Source organism: Physella acuta, unplaced genomic scaffold (assembly GCF_028476545.2).
Source record: "Physella acuta isolate Inbredline_101_S28 unplaced genomic scaffold, ASM2847654v3 ptg000076l, whole genome shotgun sequence".
NCBI classification, from domain to species: domain Eukaryota; kingdom Metazoa; phylum Mollusca; class Gastropoda; family Physidae; genus Physella; species Physella acuta.
Window position 1 is genome coordinate 984,419 of NW_026731596.1, and position 23,784 is coordinate 1,008,202.

The window sequence follows — 23,784 nt, forward strand, 5'->3', positions numbered from 1 at the left end:
TAGCCAACAACAGACAGACGAAATGTAATTCTGGCTCATCGAACTCCTGACTACAAACAAGAAGAGGGGATAGAAGCCGGCACAATTACTGACTACAAACATCCAGAAAAATACTGACATCTATAAATCCTGACCGACCATCTAATGAAGAGACCAACGAATTTGTCGACTTCGTGATACTAAGCCACGGACTAGGCTGCTCAATGAGAGAGAGGTGGGGGTAGGGGTGAGAGGGGTGTTGACATAACTTTTTTTCAACCAGCACTTCCAATAAGAATTTTTTTTCTAGTTCAGCCGAGACGGCCGTGCATCGATCTAAGCACGGGACCAGATGTAAATGTACATCTCAAAGACCGGCAACTCTAGCCCATGGTACTGGTTGTTCTCGTCCACAGAGTCAACACAGACTTGTCTTCTCTTGGGGATTTAAACAGTAAGTCATACAATGGACTAGGTTAGACGTACCCACACAATACATGGTTGATGTAGTGCAGGCCTGTACGTAATGTGGAATAACGTGGTCCGTAATTAATTAATTAATGAACTTGCAGCTGGGTAATTACCGATATTTAACGGACAAGATTAATCAATCAAGAGGTTCATTAAGCCACAATTTTTAACCTGCTAATGAATCGTCTGGTGTTTGTTTAATCATTACCCAAACAACACAATCAAGGGCGATAATCGCTGGAGGTCTATTTAAGTACACAACAAAACGAACGATAACTCACTGGACTTACAAACTTGTGAACGATATTCAGGACCTAGTCGTATCTTAGGATACTAGATCGTTTGTCAACAACATGGGGTAGCCTCATTCAAGGGGTAGCCTCATTCAACAGGTAGCCTTATACAACAGGTAGCCTTTTGTCCACATTAACATTCAATAATCTCAAACAAAAGATAGGACTTGAGTTGATACAAAATCGGGTAGTCATAAATAAAAATCGGGTAGCCATAAATAAAAATCGGGTAGCCATAAATAAAAATCGGATAGCCATAAATAAAAGTCGGGTAGCCCTTGTGTAGCCACAACCCTCGGGTTCCAACCCCGAGATAAATCTATGGGAGAAGACTGACAGACAATCCCCTGTGGGAGAAGACAGACAGACAATCCCCTGTGGGAGAAGACAGACAGACAATCCCCTGTGGGAGAAGACAGACAGACAATCCCCTGTGGGAGAAGACAGACAGACAATCCCCTGTGGGAGAAGACAGACAATCCCCTGTGGGAGAAGACAGACAGACAATCCCCAGTGGGAGAAGACAGACAGACAATCCCCTGAAGGACCGACCGCCCTCAACACTTTCGGCGGTCTATCGATCGATACACGATAGGTTTCTTGGCAAGAAATGGGAATACGGTTTTTAAAAAATGGGAATATGGTTTTTAAAAAATGGGAATATGGTTTTTAAATAAACCGGGAGTGATCTCCCCTAAACTTTCTCGAATATTCTTATATAAAACAACAGGGGTTGGGAACTCGGGCTATAGATATGATTTTTAATCAATTTTAAATACTTAAAGTTTTTAAAATAGAATAAAATCTCGTAGACAAATTAATTGCACACCAAGTGAACGCCAAATAAAAAGTGCATAATAGTGCGCAATATTATTAGTACTTTAAAAATTTACATTAGTTTTTTTGAGAAATCGGAAGTAGCGTAAATTACTACTTTCGGTCAACGGAAATTACTCAAATTTTAACAGAAGGTAGAAAATTAGATCTTTTACTTACATGTGAAATTTCATTTATCTATCTGAAATAGTACTCAAGTTATAGGCTTTTGAAAAATTCAAAGTAGGAAAAGTACCACTTCCGGTTATCGGAAATCGCTCAAAAGTTGATACGGATCTACGATTTTGATAAAATACTTATATATGAAATTTCATCAACCTAGCTGTAACGGTACTCAAGTTATCGTGTTTATACACGGACACACACACACACACACACACACACAGACAGACAGACACACAGACATACGGACAAGATTGCAATATTATGTTTTTCCGTATCAGTGAGGTGTAAAACGTCGAGATTTGTAAAAATCTCGATTTTTTTTTTTGCACGATTACAAGACTTTCTCTATACTTCGTATATACGAGAAAGTAAAAATGGGAATATGGTTTTTAAAAAATGGGAATACGGTTTTTAAGAAATGGGAATATGGTTTTTAAGAAATGGGAATACGGTTTTTAAAAAATGGGAATATGGTTTTATAAAAAGGGGAATATGTTTTTTTTTAAAAATGGAAATATTGTTTTTAAACAAATTGGAATAGTGTTTCTCAAAAAAGGGGAATATGGTTTTAAAAAATTGGGAATATGGTTTTTTAAAGAAAAAAATGGGAATATGGTTTTTAAAAAAAATGAGAATATGGTTTAAAAAAACAAATGGGAATACGGTTTTAAAAAAAATGGGAATTAGGGTCGAACGACGAAACAAAAATAATAGTTTGAGATTTTTAAAGAAAGTGGCGTTGTGCGAGAGAGCGTCACGATTTACAACCGATACAACGTCACCAACACTAGAAGAGGCGGTGTAACACAGCAATACATAACACAAAAACTTTAAACACCAAGACATTACAAGACTTAAACACTTTAAACACAATACATTGAAAGACTTAAACACTTTAAACACCAAGACATTACAAGGCTTAAACACTTTAAACACCAATATATAGAGGCAGGCCTACTTCCTCTTTATACCAATATACATCACGTCTAGACAACCATCCTTAAACCAAGCTTGACGCACCAACATACAACACTAGTAAGTTACAGCTGCCGTTTTCTAACTCTAATCTATTTCCCATCACCTAACATACCGACTGTGCAATAAATCAGGTGTTGTTTTTTTTTGTATCTAAAGACGTGAGGCCGCTGGAGCTAGCGAGTATCATACCACGTGACTTTTTCTCTAGGTCTGTGGTAAGTAAAATCACGTGACTTTTTCTCTAGGTCTGAGGTAAGTGCCAGCTATCTGATTGGATCTTCGTCATGTGGTTGAGGGTTGGTGCCTGTGGTGGTGGGTAATGGTTGGTGGTGGTTGGTGGTGGTTGGTGGTGGTTGGTGGCGGTTGGTGGTGGTTGGTGGTGGTTGGTGGCGGTTGGTGGCGGTTGGTGGTGGTTGGTGGCGGTTGGTGGTGGTTGGTGGTGCTTGGTCGTGCTTGGTGGTGGGTAATGATTGACGTGGGCGTTATTGCCCCTACTTCAGTAGGTCAAACACGAACTTTTTCTACTATAGTAGGTCACGAAAGACCTGTTTCTACTTCAGCTAGCTGTCCACATGACCCATCTCAGCTAGCTGGCCACGTGACCTATCTCAGCTAGCTGTCCACATGACCTATCTCCACAAGCTGTCCATATGACCTATCTCAGCTAGCTGTCCACATGACCTATCTCAGCTAGCTGTCCACATGACCTACCTCAGCTAGCTGTCCACATGACCTACCTCAGCTAGCTGTCCATTTGACCTATCTCAGCTAGCTGTCCATATGACCTATCTCAGCTAGCTTTCCACATGACCTATCTCAGCTAGCTGTCCACATGACCTATCTCAGCTAGCTGTCCACATGACCTATCTCAGCTAGATGGCCACATGACCTACCTCAGCTAGCTGTCCACATAACCTATCTCAGCTAGCTGTCCACATGACCTATCTCAGCTAGATGGCCACATGACCTATCTCCACAAGCTGGCCACATGACCTATCTCAGCTAGCTGAAAAAAATGAGCTTTCTTAACAATAGCCCGCTTTTTAACAAAAACAGATTACGACATCTGGTATATTTCAAATAACTATTGGAAGCAATTCTACATACATCAAGGGGAGGCGATTCTACAAACATCCAAGGAAAGCTATTCTACATGCATTCAGGGAAAATAAAAGAAAGTTGTGATCAATAGTCTCCCACACTTCTTTGATATATTGCACATCGCATCAAATAAGGGATATTATAGATGAAAAGCCTAATGGAGATTTAACAGTGCACAGGATGCTAACACACACAAACATCATTTATATATATATATATATATATATATATATATATATATATATATATATATATATATATATATATATATACTGCATGTGTGTATAATGTCGATCCATTTCCTGAATGTGTACAATAGAGACACACTTGCTGTACGCTATACTAGGGATTACCGTTCTATGACAGAGATGGAGCGACGTTAGCTGAAAGGTCAAATTATGAATATTCTAGAAGTGTTGTCAGCCTGTCAGGTCACACACAGGACGTCAAACACAGGACGTCACACACAGGACGTCACGTACAGGACGTCAAACACACAACACACAGGACGTCACACACACCCACACCCCACACAGGACGTCCAACCCACCCACACCTCACACAGGACGTCACAACCCCCCCCCCCCCCCCCCCCCCCACACACACACACCCCATAGTGTGAGATTACGACCGACACTGCTAGCACCAAGTGGCAGGTAAATATTGACACACCGTCCAGTCGAAAATTTGTTGCTTCCTCCAATCACGGGGTAATCTATTGATTTTATATTTATAAGGTTTCTCTACTGCTTGACTTCAGGGCAGATTCTGGTACATTTTGTCCACATGGCAGATTGTGGTACATTTTGTCGCAGATTGTGGCACATTTTGTCGCAGATTGTGGCACATTTTGTCGCAGATTGTGGCACATTTTGTCGCAGATTGTGGCACATTTTGTCGCAGATTGTGGCAAATTTTGTCACAGATTGTGGCACATTTTGTCGCAGATTGTGGCACATTTTGTCGCAGATTGTTGTACATTTTGTCCAAAGGGCAGATTGTGGTACTTTTTGTAGCAGATTATTGTACATTTTGTCCAAAGGGCAGATTGTGGTACATTTTGTCACAGATTGTGGTACATTTTGTCTACATGGCAGATTGTGGTACATTTTGTCCACAGGGCAGATTGTGGTACTCTTTAACAAGACAAAATTAGTTTGAGACAAGGTAGACCTAAATGGTACATTTCACTACGTTTCATCACAAAAAATGTTGAATCGTTTGAGCCGTTAAAATGTTGAATGTTGAATCACTAGAGCCGTTAAAATGTGTGAATAAACAAAGTACTTGTCTTAAGACAAACCTTCACACAGCCCATCTTACAGACACCTGTAATTAAGTACATCACACAGCCCATCTTACAGACACCTGTAATTAAGTACATCACACAGCCCATCTTACAGACACCTGTAATTAAGTACATCACACAGCCCATCTTACAGACACCTGTAATTAAGTACATCACACAGCCCATCTTACAGACACCTGTAATTAAGTACATCACACAGCCCATTTTACAGACACCTGTAATTAAGTACATCACACAGCCCATCTTACAGACACCTGTAATTAAGTACATCACACAGCCCATCTTACAGACACCTGTAATTAAGTACATCACACAGCCCATCTTACAGACACCTGTAATTAAGTTAATGAAACCAGGCAGGTATTTCCCCACCTCTTTAAAGTCACGATGTGATGTAATTGTGAGAAGCTGATCAAAGACCAGCTATCTCTCTCTCTCCTCGCCTCTCTCTCCCCCCCCATTCTCTCTCTCCCCCCTCTCTCTCTCCTCTCTCTCTCTCTCTCTCTTTCTCTCTCTCTCTCTCTCTCTCTCTGGTGATGGCTCATCATTCAGGGGCAGGTAACTCGTGTTGTGTGTTAAGGCTGATGTCCAGTTGCAGATCCATCCAGTGAGTACACAAACAAGGGGAGATCACTCACTGACACAGCTGCTGTTGGCGTATTTACCATGAGGACAGTGTCCCACACACCAGGACTGTGTTAAAGTGTGTGGGTGGGGCTGGGGGAAGTGCAGGGTGGGGGTGACAATCAGTGGTAACAGGATTAGTGTGTGACGTCACTCTAATCCTCTTAGCTTTAAGCGACACATGATCTACGCACGTACGTACACACACTGGTGTACGAATTACGCAACTCACGAGCATACCCCCCCCCCCCCTCCTCCACTCATAAGAATGAGCTGGTCGAGTTGGTAGAGCATCAGCACCGACAAGACAAATGTGCCCAGACATTCCAGCATTGGTAGCGTTGTTCCAGTTGCCAGGCAACCACTCAAGGCTATACCAAGATTATTTTTTATCTTGCCCTCAGATAGCTGATGATGTATCCCCCCCCTTTCTACCCTAGAACAAGAGATGGGGAGGGGGAGGAAGGAAGAAGGTGGAGGCAGAATAGGACGGTTGGACCGTGGGCTTTCGATACGTTAGAGAGGATGAGGGATGGGGTAGAACGAAGAGGGATATGGTCGAATGATGAGTGACTAGGGGCGGGGATGTGGGGTGGGGATGAGGGTTGAGGGGAGGGGATGAGGGGCGGGGATGTGTGGTGGGGATGAGGGTTGAGGGGAGGGGATGAGGGGCGGGGATGTGGGGTGGGGATGTGGGGTATGGACAGAGCTGGGTGAAGGTAAATATATTTCTCGTCCAACCTGATACCAAAGTTATTAAACGGTTCTATTTCACCCTCACGGCGAGCTTTGTTTGAAATGTGTGCAGGCGAAGTAGACTTGCATTACCTGCTTCTTAAGTGGCTATTAGGCGAGGCAGAACATGTACAAAAACATTTTTTTTCAATAACAAACGTTTAGACGCAATTAAAGTAAGGCAAGAAACATAAGTGGTTTTAAAAACTAGAAGAGTGAAATTAAAAGCGTTGTACTCTTAATGTATTTACAATTCCAGAGTCGACCTAGGCTTTTTTTTGTTACTGATATAACTTAAAAGGATAAGAGAGGGGGGGGGGGGGGGCTGCTGACAAGTCTTGTAAAAACTTGGACAAGTTGTGTGGAAACAGTAGACCGGTCAAGCTACAGAATCAGCTGACGTGTACTTTTAGTCACTGCCAGGAATATAACTCGTAAGCTTTCTGGAATATCTAAACCAGTTCCATCTGCACTCGTGGTACAAATTTAACCAACAACTTGTAGCACCCCCCCCCCTCTCCCTGATAAACCGTTAAACATGAAGTGTTCCACCAATTATTTATAAAACAAAATTTCAGCATTTTCGCCACGATCCATCTACCACGCTATTTGTATGGGAATAGAACTCAATTACGATCTTACATGATTACATTAATTACGATCTTACATGATTACATCAATTACGATCTTACATGATTACATTAATTACGATCTTACATGATTACATTAATTACGATCTTACATGATTACATTAATTACGATCTTACATGATTACATTAATTACGATCTTACATGATTACATCAATTACGATCTTACATGATTACATCAATTACGATCTTACATGATTACATTAATTACGATCTTACATGATTACATTAATTACGATCTTACATGATTACATTAATTACGATCTTACATGATTACATCAATTACGATCTTACATGATTACATTAATTACGATCTTACATGATTACATTAATTACGATCTTACATGATTACATTAATTAGCTATCGACCCCAGCATTCAGCCATTATGTAACCAACAATGGGGAGATAACGCATTGATCCAGAAACGATTAATTAGGACATGAGATAATTTAAAACGCTTCTATTGAACTGGTGACCGGCGTTAAACACCAATGTCTGGGGATTGTTTTATTTTGTTTTTGTCCCCAGCTAACGAGCCTCATCTGCCTGGAGGTTCGAACCTGGGACTTGTTGAGTTAGCAACCCTATTTCTCACCCGACCATACCGTCCCCTATATTCATATGTTTATGTACATATTTTGGTGGGGCTACGCATGTTGTACATCAAAATTCGCGGCAACAGGTCGCCATACTTGTACACAATTTGTGAATGGTCGTCAAATGTGTACACAAAATGACCAATACACAATTTATACATGCAAGTAGTTTACCAATTTTTTCAAATATTTAGATCAACATTCACGTCTTTAGACAATGGAAGGTTTTGTCCTATAGACTAAACAATTAACAGCCTTACAGTAAACGATTAATTAGGTATTTTTTACTTTCTCGTATATACGTAGTATAGAGAAAGTATTGTAATCGTGCAAAAAAAAAAAATCGAGATTTTTACAAATCTCGACGTTTTACACCTCACTGATACGGAAAAACATAATTTTGCAATCTTGTCCGTATGTCTGTGTGTGTGTGTGTCTGTCCGTGTGTGTGTCTGTCCGTGTGTAAACACGATAACTTGAGTACCGTTACAGCTAGGTTGATGAAATTTCATATATAAGTATTTTATCAAAATCGTAGATCCGTATCAACTTTTGAGCGATTTCCGATAACCGGAAGTGGTACTTTTCCTACTTTGAATTTTTTAAAAGCCTATAACTTGAGTACTATTTCAGATAGATAAATGAAATTTCACATGTAAGTAAAAGATCTAATTCTCTACCTTCTGTTAAATTTTGAGTAATTTCCGTTGACTGGAAGTAGTAATTTACGCTACTTCCGATTTCTCAAAAAACTAATGTAAATTTTAAAAGTACTAATAATATTGCGCACTATTATGCGCTTTTTTTATTTGCGTTCACTTGGTGTGCAATTAATTTGTCTACGAGATTTTATTCTATTTTTAAAACTTTAAGTATTTAAAATGGATTAAAAATCATGTCTATAGCCCGAGTTTCCATCCCCTGGTATTTTATATAAGAATATTCGAGAAAGTTTAGGGGAGATCACTCCCGGTTTATTTAAAATTACCTCCAGTCATACACGAGATAACTGTTGAGCTAAGACTACATTTCAGCTCAGGTTACTAATGAGCTCAGGTTATGTTTAGCTCACACAACTGCCCAAGTTAGGCTACTATAGAGGTGAGGCACGACTGAGCAATAAGCTAAACAGCTGAGAAGTACTCACGTAGATACAGGCGGCAATGTTTTCTGTTTTGGGGGATCGTGTAATCGATTACATCTGGTAGATTATGCTAATACGAGTGGCAATGGTTTCTGTGTTTAGGGGATCGCGTAATCGATTATATCTGGATCTCTAGGGCCTTACGAGGCTCGATTCTGGAGGAATGCTCTACCGAATTTTGGCCAGATATTCGCAGATGGGGGGGGGGGGGGGGTGACCGGCGATGAAATGGGTGAAATGATTGCCTTCACACAGACATACGGAACACAAACTACCTCACATTTCCAAAAAATAAAACCTCCTTATCTCCACACACCCTTCCCACACACCCTCCCCACACACCCTCCCCACACACCCTCTTCACACACCCTCCCCACAAACCCTCCCACATCACATTACAGCCCACGCAACATTCCACCCTCCCCACACAGCCACAAAACCGCACACACTTTCTTACAATAAACATGCATATGTAGCATGTTCCCCCACATTTAGGAGATGATTTAAACACCTCCACCCTATCCACCCCCTCCCCCAGGCCCCCTATACTCACGTGAACAACGGTCTAATTAAGTCGCTCTGGTATTCTAGGCTACTCACGACTGTAAACTGATGGCCGGTGAATCTTCTCAAGGGCCTTCCATGAAGGGCCATCCGTGAAGGGCCATCTATGAAGGGCCATCCGTGAAGGGCCATCTATGAAGGGCCATCTATCAATACAATACCGCTATCCGTTCTTGTGAGCTCTCACATGGTAAAATCTCTCAAGTTGTGAGGGGAATCAGGATCAGATTGTGTGTGGGGAATCAGGATCAGATTGTGTGTGGGGAATCAGGATCAGTTTGTGTGTGGGGAATCAGGATCAGATTGTGTGTGGGGAATCAGGATCAGATTGTGTGTGGGGAATCAGGATCAGATTGTGTGTGGGGAATCAGGATCAGATTGTGTGTGGGGAATCAGGATAAGATTGTGTGTGGGGAATCAGGATCAGATTGTGTGTGGGGAATCAGGATAAGATTGTGTGTGGGGAATCAGGATCAGATTGTGTGTGGGGAATCAGGATCAGATTGTGTCATCTGGGGATGGTGGTCGATGTCAATATGGTTGTGGTGTGGGTGAGGTGTGGGGGTGAGGTGTGGGGGTGAGGTGTGGGGATGAGGTAGGTGGGACGGGGATCTGCTTTAAATAAATTGTTTTGTGAGGAAAGAAAATAAATTGACACATGAACATCGTTAGACCCAGATATATTTTGTTTACGTTATTCTGGTGGGGTGGGGGCGGGTGGAAGGGAGGGTCGGATCCTGGGGATGTGGGGAAAAAAGGGGGAGGGGATGAAATAAATTGTGGCACAACTCGAGAAATGTCAGCTAGAGCTGAATTGGCAGTTAAGTGAACTTGGCGTCACGTGTGTGGATGTGTCGCTACATTTGGGGCTTGCTAGAGGCAGTAGTGTCAATGTGGGCTAGATAGAGGCAGTAGTGTCAATGTGGGCTAGATAGAGGCAGTAGTGTCAATGTGGGCTAGCTAGAGGCAGAATTGCCAATGAGAAGTGTGAGTTGACATTACCACGAACAAGACAGGGCAAACAGTAACTGAAGTCAGATGTGTGTAATCCCAGTAAGATTTACTTGACCAGTCAAATTAGAAACATCTTTCTTAAATTATGCAAACAACATAAAAATTAATCTATTAGGCTTCAAAGATAACCACATACACAAGTCATTACATATGTAATTTCTCTAAGCTATCCTTACACATATGATGTATTACTGACATGCGTCATTACTCACACATGTTACAAATGTCATTACATACCGATGTCAGTAGCACAACAGATTTCATAATTACAGATTTATTATGCAACAAAGTTGGCCCGCAGCCATTTTTATATGGTTATTTATAACGTGAGAGAAATAGTTGAACAAAACGTTCACAATGAAAGATATATGTAAAGATTAAAGAGGGCTTTTATGTAAGATGAGGGTTGTCTGTTGTACACACGCGTTGTGATGTAGTGGGGCTTTGTAATGTAAAGTGGGGCTGTGTTATGCAAAGTAGGGTTTTGAGATGTGTGGAGCTTTGTGATGTGTGGAGCTTTGTGATGTGTGGAGCTTTGTGATGTGTGGAGCTTTGTGATGTGTGGGGCTTTGTGATGTGTGGAGCTTTGTGATGTGTGGGGCTTTGTGGTGTGTGGGGCTTTGTGATGTGTGGGGCTTTGTGATGAGTGGGGCTTTGTGGTGTGTGGGGCTTTGTGATGTGTGGGGCTTTGTGATGAGTGGGGCTTTGTTATGAGTGGGGCTTTGTGATGTGTGGGGCTTTGTGGTGTGTGGGGCTTTGTGATGTGTGGGGCTTTGTGGTGTGTGGGGCTTTGTGGTGTGTGGGGCTTTGTGGTGTGTGGGGCTTTGTGGTGTGTGGGGCTTTGTGATGTGTGGGGCTTTGTGATGTAAAGCGAGGCTTTTTTTTTATGTAAAATTGGGCTTAACGATGATATATCAACAAAATTATCCACGTATGTTTTTCATACACACTTCAAACCACTCACACAAATCTCAACATTGGCTTAACGGTCCATTTATCGTCTCCTCCCCACCCCCCTCCCTCACACACTGCCATCTAGCCAATAAATACGAATCGATTCGGTTGAGAATGTTTTAATGAAACGGACCGCTTGAAGTAAATACGGAGGAGGGGGTGGGGGGGGGGGGGTGCGAGGTCATCCATAAATGACAACAGAGAGGGGGGGGGAGGGGGGGCTGATCTGATGAAAGCTATGTTAAGTTTGCGGAAAAAAGGGGTGGGGGCCTTTTATTTTAATATTTCTTGTTAAAAAAGGTGTTGAAAATATGTTAACTTTTGTTACAAATTGAGTAAGAGGGTAAAAGGGCTGGTTTGCTAGGCCAGGGGTAACTTTTAGGCGAAATTTTGAGAGAAATCCTTTTTGTATTGTGTAGCTATAGAGTCAGACATAAGGGGTAGGGTGGGTAAAACGTAACTGGAATAGGTTTTCAAAACTAGACAGTTGTAAATGGCGGCCCACAACACCATCTAGTGATGGCCCACAATAACAGTGAGTGGTGGCCCACAACACCATCTAGTAGTGGCCCACAACACCATCTAGTGGTGGCCCACAACACCATCTAGTGGTGGCCCACAACACCATTTAGTGGTGGCCCACAACACCATCTAGTAGTGGCCCACAACACCATCTAGTAGTGGCCCACAACACCATCTAGTGGTGGCCCACAACACCATCTAGTGGTGGCCCACAACACCATTTAGTGGTGGCCCACAACACCATCTAGTAGTGGCCCACAAATCCATCTAGTGGCCCACAACACCATCTAGTGGTGGCCCACAACACCGGCTAGTGGTGGCCCACAACACCATCTAGTGGTGGCCCACAACACCATCTAGTGGTGGCCCACAACACCATTTAGTGGTGGCCCACAACACCATCTAGTAGTGGCCCACAACACCATCTAGTAGTGGCCCACAACACCATCTAGTAGTGGCCCACAACACCATCTAGTGGTGGCCCACAACACCATACCACCAGCAGTTAGCTGTGGCCTAATGTGTGCTGCTGGTAGTTCTCAGAACAGTTTAACCTTTGACCTTTTGTTTGAGGTTAAACGGTGAACCCTACAAGAACACAACACGCTTGATGAAATGACGTCAGACGTTTAACTATTCTGTCCTCGAATGTTCAAGGGAAATCTGTTTTTCTGGTCGTTTCTGTGTGGTTTATGGGACTGTGACTTGGGAATAGAACAGTTAAATTGTGACTTAATAGTGGGACTGTGACTTGAGAATAAAACAGTCAAATTGTGACTTAATAGTGGGACTGGGACTTGGTAATAGAACAGTCGAATTGCGACTTAATAATGGGACTGGGATTTGGGAATAGAACAGTCAAATTATGACTTAATAGTGGGACTGTGACTTGGGAATAGAACAGTTAAATTGTGACTTAATAGTGGGACTGTGACTTGAGAATAAAACAGTCAAATTGTGACTTAATAGTGGGACTGGGACTTGGTAATAGAACAGTCGAATTGCGACTTAATAATGGGACTGGGATTTGGGAATAGAACAGTCAAATTATGACTTAATAGTGGGACTGTGACTTGAGAATAGAACAGTCAAATTGTGACTTAATAATGGGACTGTGACTTGAGAATAGAACCGTCAAATTGTGACTAAATAGTGGGACTGTGACTTGGGAATAGAACAGTCAAATTGTGACTTAATAGTGGGACTGGGACTTGAGAATAGAACAGTCAAATTGTGACTTAATAGTGGGACTGTGACTTGGGAATAGAACAGTCAAATTTTGACTTAATAGTGGGACTGTGACTTGGGAATAGAACAGTCAAATTGTGACTTAATAGTGGGACTGTGACTTGGGAATAGAACAGTCAAATTGTGACTTAATAGTGGGACTGTGACTTGGGAATAGAACAGTCAAATTGTGACTTAATAATGGGACTTGGGAATAGAACAGTCAAATTGTGACTTAATAGTGGGACTGTGACTTGGGAATAGAGCAGTCAAATTGTGACTTAATAGTGGGACTTGGGAATAGAACAGTCAAATTGTGACTTAAGTGGGACTTGGGAATAGAACAGTCAAATTGTGACTTAATAATGGGACTTGGGAATAGAACAGTCAAATTGTGACTTAATAATGGGACTTGGGAATAGAACAGTCAAATTGTGACTTAATAATGGGACTTGGGAATAGAACAGTCAAATTGTGACTTAATAGTGGGACTGTGACTTGGGAATAGAGCAGTCAAATTGTGACTTAATAGTGGGACTTGGGAATAGAACAGTCAAATTGTGACTTAAGTGGGACTTGGGAATAGAACAGTCAAATTGTGACTTAATAGTGGGACTGGGACTTGGTAAAGAACAGTCATATTGTGACTTAATAGTGGGACTGTGACTTGGTAAAGAACAGTCAAATTGTGACTTAATAATGGGACTGTGACTTGGGAATAGAGCAGTCAAATTGTGACTTAATAGTGGGACTGGGACTTGGTAAAGAACAGTCAAATTGTGACTTAATAATGGGACTGTGACTTGGGAATAGAACAGTCAAATTGTGACTTAATAATGGGACTGTGACTTGGGAATAGAACAGTCAAATTGTGACTTAAACATGGAACTGGGTCATGGGAAAGGAACGATTACATTGAAATAGATGATAAAGTCGTTCGTATGCAGGGGTGGACTGGGTCGTGGGGGGATTGGACGATGTTGGTTGTAGTGGTGGGGGTGGGGGGATGAGGCGATGTGGGTAGTGTGGTGGTGGAGGGGGGGAGGCGATGTGGATTGGGGCGGAGTGGGGTGGGACTGTGTGAAGGGTGAAGGTGGCGTGGGAGTGGGAGTGGGGCGGGATGGAGTGGGCGGTGAAGCAATGTACTTAGCAAATCAATACCAGATTAATCCAATCATTAGGCGGTGGCCAGAGCTGATTGGCCGTGTCAAGCGATGCGTCAGACAGCTAGTGTATCAGACAGCTAGTGTTGATAACTGATACAAACACACGTCAATTACAAAACAAACAGACAATAGAGACATGTTCAACGATGGGTAAAAAACTCGGAAGATCAAATTACCTCAAACAATCATTAATTTGGTTCTATTTTTAGCACCGGTACGTGGGTGTGAGCTAAAATATGCAACTGTATGTGTAGGTGTATATATGGATGTGTGTATTAATGACTGGATGTTTGTGTGTATGTCCTTGTCTAATTTAATTACTGTTGGTCAACACCGTAACTAAATATGTATATGTAGTATGTAGGTGACAGTGTGTATGTGAGTGTGTTTGTAAGTAGATCTAATTATAATTGTGTGATCAAGACACTACAAGGCAAAATCTCCCACTATTACCACTATCATTTAATAACATTATTTACTACCACTGTCACCACTATCTGTCCCCACTATCTGTCTCCACTATCTGTCACAGATATAATAAGTACCAGAGGAGCAGCCTTAGAAAGCCTCATGAAACTAATACGTTTCTAGCAGTTAAATGTGAGGGGGTGGGGGATTGATGTTGTGGGGAGGGGTGGGATGCTGTGGGAACTACTGCTGTTTGTTATAACATTTTATCGATTTTTTTTAGATGAAATGAAATGCTCCTCAAGCTCTCGTGCGATACATCAAAACCATCGTCACATAAATCTATTTTTAACATCATGCTTTCTACGTCTGAAATCTTGCAAAGTAGGTCGTATTTTATGTAGGGGGTGGGATTAAGTTGTTGGATAAAGCTGACAGCCAGTCGACTTGATCCGTTAAACTAAGACATGTCGAATTTATGCAAAATTAGTGAGGTTACAGTTATGACCCTGACCTTGCTGGATTGTGTCCATGGTGTACCGCAGCCTAGCCACTCTAACTAGCCTGGCCTAGAGCATGGTTGCCTTAGTTAGCCTAGCCACTCTAGTTAGCCTAGAGCATGATTGCCTTAGTTAGCCTAGCCACTCTAGTTAGCCTAGAGCATGGTTGCCTTAGTTAGCCTAGCCACTCTAGTTAGCCTAGAGCATGGTTGCCTTAGTTAGCCTAGCCACTCTAGTTAGCCTAGAGCATGGTTGCCTTAGTTAGCCTAGCCACTCTAGTTAGCCTAGAGCATGATTGCCTTAGTTAGCCTAGCCACTCTAGTTAGCCTAGAGCATGATTGCCTTAGTTAGCCTAGCCACTCTAGTTAGCCTAGAGCATGATTGCCTTAGTTAGCCTAGCCACTCTAGTTAGCCTAGAGCATGATTGCCTTAGTTAGCCTAGCCACTCTAGTTAGCCTAGAGCACATTGCCTTAGTTAGCCTGATCGGTCTAGTTAGCTGCCCTAGTTACCCTAGATGCTTTAGTTAGCATAAAGCTGCCCTAGTTAACCTTGCTGCCCTAGTTAGCCTTGCTGCCCTAGTTAACCTTGCTGCCCTAGTTAGCCTTGCTGCCCTAGTTACCCTAGATGCTTTAGTTAACCTTGCTGCCCTAGTTAGCCTTGCTGCCCTAGTTAGCCTTGCTGCCCTAGTTAACCTTGCTGCCCTAGTTAGCCTTGCTGCCCTAGTTAACCTTGCTGCCCTAGTTAACCTTGCTGTCCTAGTTAACCTTGCTGTCCTAGTTAACCTTGCTGCCCTAGTTAACCTTGCTGCCCTAGTTAGCCTTGCTGCCCTAGTTAGCCTTGCTGCCCTAGTTAGCCTTGCTGCCCTAGTTAGCCTTGCTGCCCTAGTTAACCTTGCTGTCCTAGTTAACCTTGCTGTCCTAGTTAACCTTGCTGCCCTAGTTAACCTTGCTGTCCTAGTTAACCTTGCTGCCCTAGTTAACCTTGCTGCCCTAGTTAGCCTTGCTGTCCTAGTTAACCTTGCTGTCCTAGTTAACCTTGCTGTCCTAGTTAGCCTTGCTGCCCTAGTTAACCTTGCTGCCCTAGTTAGCCTTGCTGCCCTAGTTAGCCTTACTGTCCTAGTTAGCCTTGCTGCCCTAGTTAACCTTGCTGTCCTAGTTAACCTTGCTGTCCTAGTTAACCTTGCTGTCCTAGTTAACCTTGCTGTCCTAGTTAACCTTGCTGCCCTAGTTAGCCTTGCTGCCCTAGTTAACCTTGCTGCCCTAGTTAGCCTTGCTGCCCTAGTTAGCCTTGCTGCCCTAGTTAACCTTGCTGCCCTAGTTAGCCTTGCTGCCCGAGTTAACCTTGCTGCCCTAGTTAACCTTGCTGTCCTAGTTAACCTTGCTGTCCTAGTTAACCTTGCTGCCCTAGTTAACCTTGCTGTCCTAGTTAACCTTGCTGTCCTAGTTAACCTTGCTTCCCAGTCAAACAAATGTATCTGCCACAGAAGACACTAATTTAGCTTTCCGTGTAGCCCGGGGGTGGGGACGCAGACTGAAACACCCCGCGGGACAACAACTGAGTTAGTTTTTAAGCTCATCACCAGCTCAATCCCACGTGTTGCTGCAGGCCAGATTTTCAACTTCCGGTCACCCAAACAAAACATATGCCACAATGGCCAATTTTAAACTCAACCAGTACAATAGCCAACTTTAAACACAACCAGTACAATGGCCAACTTTAAACACAACCACTACAATGGCCAACTTTAAACTCAACCAGTACAATGGCGGCAGAAAAAAAGACCCATTCCAGCGCAGATTTTGTGGAAGAGGGATGTAACGTTAGGCTAACAATGGTGATGATTTGTCCAGGGTTTTTCACGAGTTTTTCTATGGTAAAGCCCTAGAGAGAATTGGCATTGAAAAACAACAATTTGGTTCTACAATTTTTCCCCTTTTCCTATTTTTTTCAAAGCTTATTAAAAATTTTTTTTTCTACATTTTCGTTTATTTATTATATTGAAAGATTAAACACTGTGAATTTAACTATGATGAGCAAGTTGTCCGAAAAATCGATATCGATAAAAAAGATCAATCAAAAGATGGCGGTTAAAGATCAACAGATCAATCTAGCACACACAAGAAGAGGATCAATACCATCGTCTGACGTCACCACAGATCGATGACGTGTAAACACAGTTGTGAGACCGTGCATCACGTGGTTTATGTGACGTCACGTATCGGTGATGAAGTGAGCCGTGTCTTACGTTACTACTCAAGCGGGATAACTCAAGCTTGTTTGTTTGTGCCCTAACGGTACTGGCATTTCCGGTGCCCTTACTGTACTGGCATTTCCGGTGCCCTTACTGTACTGGCATGTCTAGTGCCAAAATAACACTATAATACCATCGCCCTTACAGTTGTGGCATCCCTAGTCCCCAATACTACTATGATACTAGTGCCCTAACAGTATGTGATTTAATCTTAAATGGTAGACCGCATTGAAACAACAGAACAAAACAAAAACACGAACAAACATTGAGCAGAAGATGACTGGCACACGTCATTATTGCTGAAGTATCTGTTTCAAATACAATAGTGGAGATATAACAGAGGATGGATACATAAGGCGAGACTTAATTACAGTCTGATATAATCTAGGCTAATCGAACTCGTGTGTGTTAGAGAAATCAATGACAGGTGTGTATGTGTGTGTGTGGGGGGGGGGGGGGGGGGTTAATAAAGATAACAAAATCTTAATTTCTATGTTAAAGCCATATTCAAAGAGTGTTTTCACAAAAGCCAAACTCAATGAATGTTTTCTTTAAAGCTAAATTCAAAGAATGTTTTCTTTAAAGCTACATTCAAAGAATGTTTTCTTTAAAGCTATATTCAAAACAGTGGCGTAGCGAGGTCGGGTATTACCCGGTGCGGCACTTAATGGTGTCACCCCCCAGAGACGTAGCAACCCTTCTCGGGGACAAACTTTCAATTTTTTTATTTGCACCCCCCCCCCCCCTCAAACTTTCGATTTGCACCTCTTAAAAGTCTATTTAACACTCGAATTAATCACTTAATTAAGTGGAATTATCATTTTTCTCTATATATTTTGCTATTTTTGCCTTGGTGTCACCCCCCTAAATGGTGTCACCCGGTGCGGTCCGCACCCCCCCACCCCCCCCCCCCCCCCCCCCCCCCGCTACGTCACTGATTCAAAGAATGTTTTCATTAAAGCCATATTCAAATATTGTTTTCATAAAAGCCAAACTCAAAGAATGTTTACTTTATTGTTCCGTCGATGACAAACCGTGTGTGATTAAGGCGTGATGAATCAATTAGACAAATTAGACAAGCTCCATTAGAGGTCGACTCGCTAATTCATGACGAAAGCTAAGCTAGCCAATCACGATTTTCACGTCTAATTACCGTGGTGATATGGTGGAGTAGTTCAAACATGAGATGTGGGGGGGGGGGGGGGAGGTCGGAATATGTCATACATGGTGTGGAGAGATGGAGGTGGAACGTTTCATACATGGTGTGGGTTTCTCACAAAAGTCACCACTTTGTGATCATACAGGGAAATACACTAACATACAGAGAAATAGGCTCACATACAGAGAAATACCACCGCATACGAAATGTAAATATATAATTTGAACATGGAAACAATCTGTCGAAATCCAAGCGGTATTTTGACGTTCAAAAATCGGGGAAAATGATTGGTGGAATATTGTAAATAACGTGGACACAATAACATTTTAAATAACGTTGACACAATGCAAGATTTTAAATACATCGATAGCAATAAAAATATTTTAAATAGCGTAAACACAACAGTAGTTATAATATATTATGAAGAAAACAAGATTTTAAATACCGAGAATATAATAAAAGGTTTAAATAGAGTTAAAATGATATAAAATTTTAAATAGCGTAGATATAATAAAAGATTTTAAATAGCGTGGATATGATAAAAGATTTTTTAAATAGCGTGGATATGATAACAGATTTTAAATAGCGTGGATATAATAAAAGATTTTAAATAGCGTGGATATGATAACAGATTTTAAATAGCGTGGATATAATAAAAGATTTTTAAATAGTGTGGATATGATCACAGATTAAATATGATAAAAAATGTAGATAAAGTGGACGTGATAAACGATTAAATATGATAAAAAATGTAAATAATGTGGACTTGATAAAAGATTGAATATGATAAAAATGTAAATAAAGTGGACGTGATAAAAGATTGAATATGATAAAAAATGTAAATAATGTGGATGTGATTCACGCGAACGTTCTTGTCTTATTTGTTTTATTCTTTCTGTCACAGAGGGTAACACTAATGTCAAGGTCACTGAACAAGTTTTGTTGTCATAACTAAAAGATGACTCTCATAGTTGTGATGGTTGAGTGATACAGTTGTGATCGTTGAGTCCTATGGTTGTGATGGTCGGGTCACAAAGTTGTGATGGTTGAGTCATATGATTGTGATGGTTGCGTTGAGTGATATAGTTGTGATGGTTGAGTTGAGTGATATAGTTGTGATGTGAGTCACATAGTTGTGATGGTTGCGTCACAAAGTTGTGATGGTTGCGTCACAAAGTTGTGATGGTAGAGTCACATAATGCGATGGTTGAATCATATGATTGTGATGGTTGATGTGTCTGTGCAGTACGATGCATGCAGGTATAAACAAGACTCCAAGACTTACCCCTTCAATATCGGAGCTACTTAATCCCTCGTCAATCCTCCGTCTCTGTTGCTCTTTCAACCACTTGTTTGGTGACACGTCGAAATCCATTGTTCAATCAAGGGAATCACTGACAGGAACCACTGACAGGAACCACTGACAGGAACCACTGACACTATCCGGTAGTTTGGCTGACACAATATCTCAAATCACTGACCCTATCCGGTAGGTTGGATATTAAAAAATCTTAAATCACTGACACTACTGATTTTGAATGACAAAATGTCTCAAATCACTGACACTACAGATTTTGACTGACAAAATGTCTCAAATACTGACACTATCTCTAGAAGATGACTGCTCAGGTGTCTAAATCTAAGAAATCACTGAAACTAACAGGCCAGATAAATATTATTCTGACGAGGCCAGATTTTCTGGTGCAATGATCAGAAAACAAATTAATCATAAAAGACCAATTAAAAATAGATTGGGCGAATAATTAACTAATCAGCAGTATGTTTAATACTTGAAGATATATTTGGCACAATTATAACACAGGAAAGTCTCGAACAAAAAATATGGAAGAATCAATTTTTTCCAGCATAAATTTGACTAAATATCAAATTTACAAGAACACTGTCACTATTGGCTAAAATCCAAGTTCTAGAACAAAAAGAGCACATTAGTAGAGAACCATCACAGCTCAACTTAGTTAATCCTTAATCATGAATAGCACACATAGACCTCCAGTTGATCCTTGAATTGCTACACAGTCCATAAGTCAACCACGAATGATAAAAAATATCCTGAAGTTACACTATGAATGGAAACAAAGTATCCTGAAGTTACACTATGAATGGAAACAAAGTATCCTCAAGTTACACTATGAATGGATACAAAGTATCCTGAAGTTACACTATGAATGGAAACAAAGTATCCTCAAGTTACACTATGAATGGATACAAAGTATCCTGAAGTTACACTATGAATGGAAACAAAGTATCCTGAAGTTACACTATGAATGGATACAAAGTATCCTGAAGTTACACTATGAATGCATACAAAGTATCCTGAAGTTACACTATGAATGGATACAAAGTATCCTGAAGTTACACTATGAATGGATACAAAGTATCCTGAAGTTACACTATGAATGGATACAAAGTATCCTGAAGTTACACTATGAATGGATACAAAGTATCCTGAAGTTACACTATGAATGGATACAAAGTATCCAGCAGTTAAACCTTGAAGATCTACACTGTCCCACACACCGGACAACCCGAGGCCCCGGGCAGACAGGTCCACACCCCCGGGATGAGGGTAAACTATTCCTCTTTGACTTGTGCCATTCTGTGACGTCAGCAGTCAGCCCTGTCACAGAGAAAAAAAAAAACTCATTAAAAATTGATATCTGAGTTACAAATCTCAGAATGAGACAGGCACCACAAATACATCGCTGACATTTAGTAATGATATCCAACAAAAACTTCAATTACACCCATGCTCGGTGAAACAACGAAAGTCATTAATTTTTTGGAATACATTTTCATACAATATCGATTGGATTCGGCGGATATCGAAACTTAGATTGATGAAATAGTTTCGTTCGTCGATTCCACAGGTCTGTCACGATAGTTAATGGCGCAGTAATACATATCAACAACAGCTACCTGTAAACAAGACAGTTCTTTCATCATCCGGACGTAAGACGTAGCGCGGCGAATGGACAGAGGACGTAGCGAGACGAATGGATAGAGGGCTTACTTTCTCCAGAAAGTGCCGCGTTTAAACTTTTGGAAGTTCCCAGTCAAGGTCACGGTAAGAATCGCGTGGGGGCACAACCACGCGCGGTCAACAGCTGTGAGCCACGTCAGCTGATTGTATTTGGTTGGGTGACGTGTGCCAACATTTGGGGAGGGTGGGGGAGGGGTGCATAAATCATTGCCCCTCCCCCGCGCGGAACAGAATTAGGTGTCAGGAGATTTGTGGAGAGTACTCTACAATGTTTCGGTATGTGTTGTGGCGATCTCAACACACTACACGCTGTGTTATGGCGATCCCAACACACTATACGCTGTGTTATGGCAATCTCAACACACTACCCGCTGTTATGACGATCTCAACACACTACACGCTGTGTTATTGCGATCTCAACACACTACACGCTGTGTTATGGCGATCTCAACACACTACACGCTGTGTTATGGCGATCTCAACACACTACACGCTGTGTTATGGCGATCTCAACACACTACACGCTGTGTTATGGCGATCTCAACACACTACACGCTGTGTTATGGCGATCTCAACACACTACACGCTGTGTTATGGCGATCTCAACACACTACACGCTGTGTTATGGCGATCTCAACACACTACCCGCTGTTATGACGATCTCAACACACTACACGCTGTGTTATGGCGATCTCAACACACTACACGCTGTGTAATGGCGATCTCAACACACTACACGCCGTGTTATGGCGATCTCAACACACTACACGCTCTGTTATGCGATCTCTACACACTATACGCTGTGTTATGGCGATCTCAACACACTACACGCTGTGTAATGGCGATCTCAACACACTACACGCTCTGTTATGCGATCTCTACACACTACACGCACAGCCCTTCACATACACCTGCTAACAAGCTACCTCGTATAAACACCTCGACCAATAAACAACCATAAACAATGTCTAAATCAATGATTTAATGGAAACACCGATAACTACACTAGGTCATTTCAGCTAAGATTATTACCCCCCCCCCTCCACACACAGACATTTTTAAATCGTATGCATAACCAAACATTAACGACAGTATTACAGTTAAAACACACAACCAAACGTTAACGACAGTATTACAGTTAAAACATACAACCAAAAATTAACGACAGTATTACAGTTAAAACACACAACCAAACGTTAACGACAGTAGTACAGTTAAAACACAATGTCTTTAAGACGGTAGCATCTGGGCAGAACACATTCCCAGCAGGCGGGCTGTGGCGCAGGTGCCATTATTTCCATAACAATCGCTGGTTCTGGGATAAATCTAAGATTACGACCTACATCTAAGTTGTACAACAATATAAAAAGATTATGGCCTACATCTAAGTTGTACAACAATATAAAAAGATTATGGCCTACATCTAAGTTGTACAACATTATAAAAAAATGGCCTACATCTAAGTTGTACAACAATATAAAAAGATTACGACCTACATCTAAGTTGTACAACAATATAAAAAGATTATGGCCTACATCTAAGTTGTACAACAATATAAAAAGATTACGGCCTACATCTAAGTTGTACAACAATATAAAAAGATTACGGCCTACATCTAAGTTGTACAACAATATAAAAAGATTACGGCCTACATCTAAGTTGTACAACAATATAAAAAGATTACGGCCTACATCTAAGTTGTACAACAATATAAAAAGATTACGGCCTACATCTAAGTTGTACAACAATATAAAACTTGACAACTCTGAAGTAAAAAGAAAAATGGCTCCAGTTTTCTTATTAGACACACGTTACATGCTATATGGAACTGATTAGAATAAATTACACCGTAACACGATACAACACTAACATTTTTCTTTTAAAGAAGGAAAGCAGAGAAGGCAGTTAGGCTAGTCTAGAATAAACACTGACCATTTACTAACTGAGGTGCCCAGTTGAACAAACACAGGATTAAGTTACTGGGGTAGACTAAAGCAAAGACTGAGGATTATAGTGAAGTAGACTAGACTAAAGACTCAAGCAAAGACTGAAGATTATGAACCCATTTCTTAAACCAATTAGCAGGAGCGAAGTAAAATCGATCAAGAAGATCTGATAAAGTTTCGGTCTACACAA

General features: G+C 41.4%; 1 protein-coding gene across 1 annotated transcript in view; it reads right to left on the bottom strand.

Annotated features, from left to right (window-relative positions):
* Positions 1–20,077, bottom strand: part of LOC131953687 (5'-AMP-activated protein kinase subunit gamma-1) — a 180,697-nt gene extending 160,620 nt beyond the window's left edge. Inside the window, exon 1 of the mRNA XM_059317033.1 lies at positions 19,933–20,077. Coding sequence (XP_059173016.1) covers positions 19,933–20,022 — 90 coding nt within the window. The 5' untranslated portion in view covers positions 20,023–20,077. The remainder of the gene's footprint in view (positions 1–19,932) is intronic.
* Positions 20,078–23,784: the final 3,707 nt, after the last annotated feature.